The sequence below is a fragment of the Hibiscus syriacus genome, unplaced genomic scaffold, assembly GCF_006381635.1.
Source record: "Hibiscus syriacus cultivar Baekdansim isolate YM2019G1 unplaced genomic scaffold, ASM638163v2 tig00006146_pilon, whole genome shotgun sequence".
NCBI lineage: Eukaryota > Viridiplantae > Streptophyta > Magnoliopsida > Malvales > Malvaceae > Hibiscus > Hibiscus syriacus.
This window is the reverse complement of record NW_024062082.1, coordinates 28,590-32,390: the sequence shown is the minus strand read 5'-3', so window position 1 is coordinate 32,390 and position 3,801 is coordinate 28,590. Positions and strand designations below refer to the sequence as shown.

At 40.2% G+C, this 3,801-nt stretch overlaps 1 protein-coding gene across 1 annotated transcript; it reads right to left on the bottom strand.

The window, feature by feature from the left end:
* Positions 1–627: 627 nt before the first annotated feature.
* Positions 628–1,969, bottom strand: LOC120200544 (uncharacterized mitochondrial protein AtMg00810-like). Its single transcript, XM_039201355.1, has 3 exons — positions 1,930–1,969; positions 1,778–1,870; positions 628–1,682 (listed from the first exon to the last, which is right to left on the bottom strand). Exons 1-3 carry the CDS (start codon positions 1,967–1,969, stop codon positions 628–630), a joined length of 1,188 nt encoding a protein of 395 aa, XP_039057286.1.
* Positions 1,970–3,801: the final 1,832 nt, after the last annotated feature.

The window sequence follows — 3,801 nt, the reverse complement described above, 5'->3', positions numbered from 1 at the left end:
ATTTAAATGATAAACGAATACAAATGAACGAACATAAACGAACAGATGTAAATGAACATAAGTGAACATAAATGAACACAATAGATGTACATAAACGAACACAATAAATAAACATAAATGAACGTAAACAACAACGATAATAACCACATAAAATTCATTATTCATTAATATAACCTACAATTTCAGAGTTAAAATTATTTGGGTTTTAAATGGATATGGTTTATATTTTCTTCAATTGATTCGAGTTTAAAATTATTTGGGTTTTAAATTATTAATGTTTTGATCTTAATATTTTAAATGGGTATGGAGATTGGGCTGAATATAAATAAACATACACGTACATAAATGAACGAATATAAACGAACGGACATAAACGAACGGATTACCGAACGTAAATGAACGAACGAGACATTTGTTTGTGTTTGTTCACTGTTGAAGTTTGTACACAAGAGCCTTGAAGATTATCAAGAATATACAAAACGTGTATTATTAACCAAGACTACTCAGTATGTTTATACACAAGCTTTCAGCCTTAACAACCTCATAACTGCTTCTAATCATTCTAACTAATTAACCAACTGCACACTAACTGCTTGCACACACGCACGTATGCATATAAGCATGTAGTCATGCTTCAACATTCTCCCTGTCATTCTCAACTATTTGCTTTTCTGCTATCTGAACTTTCTGACTAAACAACATGTGTGCCGACTTAGCCAATGGTTTGGTCATGTCATCCGCAACTTGATGATCTGCTGGTACGTAATTCACGCGAACAACCTCACACTCTACTTTCTCACGCACAAAGTGAATATCCAACTCTATGTACTTCGATCGTGCATGAAATATCGGATTCGCACTCATGGCAATAACGCTTGTATTATCACTCCACACAACTGGGATTGCATCGACTGCTTCACCAATGTCTGTTAACAGGGACTTAACCCAAACCACCTCAACAACAGTATTTGCAATACTACGGTATTCAGCTTCTGTTGTCGAACGAGCCACAACCTTTTGTCTCTTTGCACTCCACGAGACCAAATTGCAGCCAAGAAATACGCATGAGCCAGAAACTGACCGCCGATCATCGACGTTACTAGCCCAGTCAGCGTCTGCAAACGCAGTTATACAACAAACTTTAGACGCAGAAGATCGTCTAAACACCAAGCCACAGTCAAGTGTTCCATTCAAGTAACACAATATTCTCTTAACAACCAACCAATGACCATCACAAGGCCGATGCATGTACTGAGCCACACGATTAACGATAAACGCGATATCTGGCCTCGTATGACTCAAGTATAATAAAGAGCCAACTATGCTTCGATACAACCATGCATCTGAGAGTGGCTTCCTAGCATCAACAGTCAGTTTTGGCGAAAGTACCATTGGCGTAAGCGCAGACTTAACAGCAAGCATACCAGTTTGTTCCAGTAGCCCCCGAATGAACTTACGTTGGCTCAGTACCAACTGTTCAGAAGTCTTATGGACTTCAACACCAAGGAAATACCCCAACTCTCCCAAATCTTTCAACGAAAACTTTTTACCAAGCATGCTAATAACCTCTCTTCCTCGCAGCAACACAACACCAGTCCTCTCATCCCGAACCACACAGTAATCAGCATGAAACTCCAAGAATACTCTATTATCCCTAGCAAGCTTGAAAACCGCACTAATTTCTTAGTAATGGAAGGCACATGTAGCAAGTCACTTAATATTAAAACACGCGACACATTACAAATAGAAGCTTGACCAATTTTAGTAATAGACAAACCACTACTATTGCCTACAGTCAGCTTACCAGCCCATGTATAATCTGAGCCATCCACTAGTTCTGCGGCATCAGACGTAGTATGGTGTGTCGCCCCTGTATCGATAAACCACGAACCAAGAGTTAAACTCGTAGCAGCCACATTTGCAACAAACTTGAATCATTCTTGACCGTTGAGCCAAGCTGCACCTCCATTTGGTCTACTCGCACACGAGCACTTATTAGAGTTGTAATGACAAACATTAATTGTGGGTACTCATTCCTTAAATGAGCTCCTTGAGTCAGAACTCCTCAGATCAGATTCATCCACATCTAAGAATGACTTATTGAATCTGTACCAGCACCTATTCACAATGTGACCATTCTTGCCACACAACTGACACTGCACCTTGACACGCCCTTGACCACGACCAGTTTGACCACTATAGGTAACCTGCCTCTCTAACGCAGTATGATCTTGTCTAGCAAATCGAGCGGTTCTTTCATCCACAGACGTTTTTACTTGAGCAACATTAGTTGCAGCTGTAATGTTGTCAAACCTACTAAAGTTCTTTTGATGAGTCTCAGCATCAACGAGGACAGACACGACCCCTTCCAGAGTTAAGGCATCATGGCTAGCTGAAAGAACAGTAACCACCGGCCTGTATTCAGCTGATAGTCCATTCAGTATGGTTGCAATGTGCTCCAGCTCCGACACTGGACTGTCGCACGAAGCTAAGGCATCACATATCTCTTTAACTTGAGATATGTAGCCCAGCATTCCTAGTTCTCCTTGATGAACTGCTTTAAGCTGATAATGGAGGTTCATTACCGCCGTCGCAGACTTACAGGCGAAGATCTTATTTACAGTGTTCCAGACCTGCGCAGCAGATTCAACCCCCACTAAATGTGGCAACAAGAACGGACTGATCGTAGACAGTAGCCACGAGGCCAAGGCACTATCTTGGGCTACAAAGATCTCATGATCTTCATTTTCAGCGACCGTGCCATCCTCTAGCACAACCATGGCAGGTGGAGAAATAGCCATCCCAGAAAGCAATTTCTCTAGCCGATGACTCCTGATTGTTAACAGTACCTGCTATTTCCACAATAGAAAAATTCGTTCATCGAGCACGACACTCAACCGTTTATTAGTAAAGCTCTTGGAAGCAGTTACCGAATGCTCAGAATTGCTCACAACACCTCCGGAAAGAGGAGAGGTCGGAAGCGCCATAAAGCCACCGTGCACTCAGCAAGAACCTGACGCAATTCTTCCTACACCACGAGATCACCAGCATCTGATACCATGTTAAAGTTTGTACATAAGAGCCTTGAAGATTATCAAGAAGATACAAAACGTGTATTATTAACCAAGACTACTCAGTACATTTATACACAAGCTTACAACATTAACAATCTCATAACTGCTTCTAACCATTCTAACTAATTAAATAACTGCACACTAACTGCTTGCGCGCGCACACACACACTCCAAGCCATACTGCACACGCGCGCGTATGCACATAAGCATTTAGTCATGCTTCAACATTCACTTAATTAAACGAACATAAAATCTTGTTTCGTGTTCATTCGTTTAATAAATAAACGAACATTCCACCGAACAGTTCACGAAAGGTTCACTGAACGTTTGGTTCGTTTATAGGCCTAATCGCAACAATCAACCAATTTTTTCGTTTCAAAGAAAAATGGTTAAACTCCCTAATCTAAAAGTATTAAATACCGCAACAACGGAAACAAATTAAGGTCAAGTTACTTATTAGTTATAAATATCATGTTAAAACAACATATTAATGTTCGGGGATAGCTTAGTTGGGAGAGTGTCAGACTGAAGATCTTAAGGTTGTGTGTTTGATCCATGTTCACCATATTAAAATATTTTTCCTTTTCTCCGTCTGCTAACAACAATGGACAAAGTGTACCTTGTTTCAAATCCCAAAATCGTTTATTCAAAGCAAAACCGTTGTATTCATCGTTCTTTATGGATTCCACAAACCATGTGAGACTTTTCCAATGCCCACAATATAAAA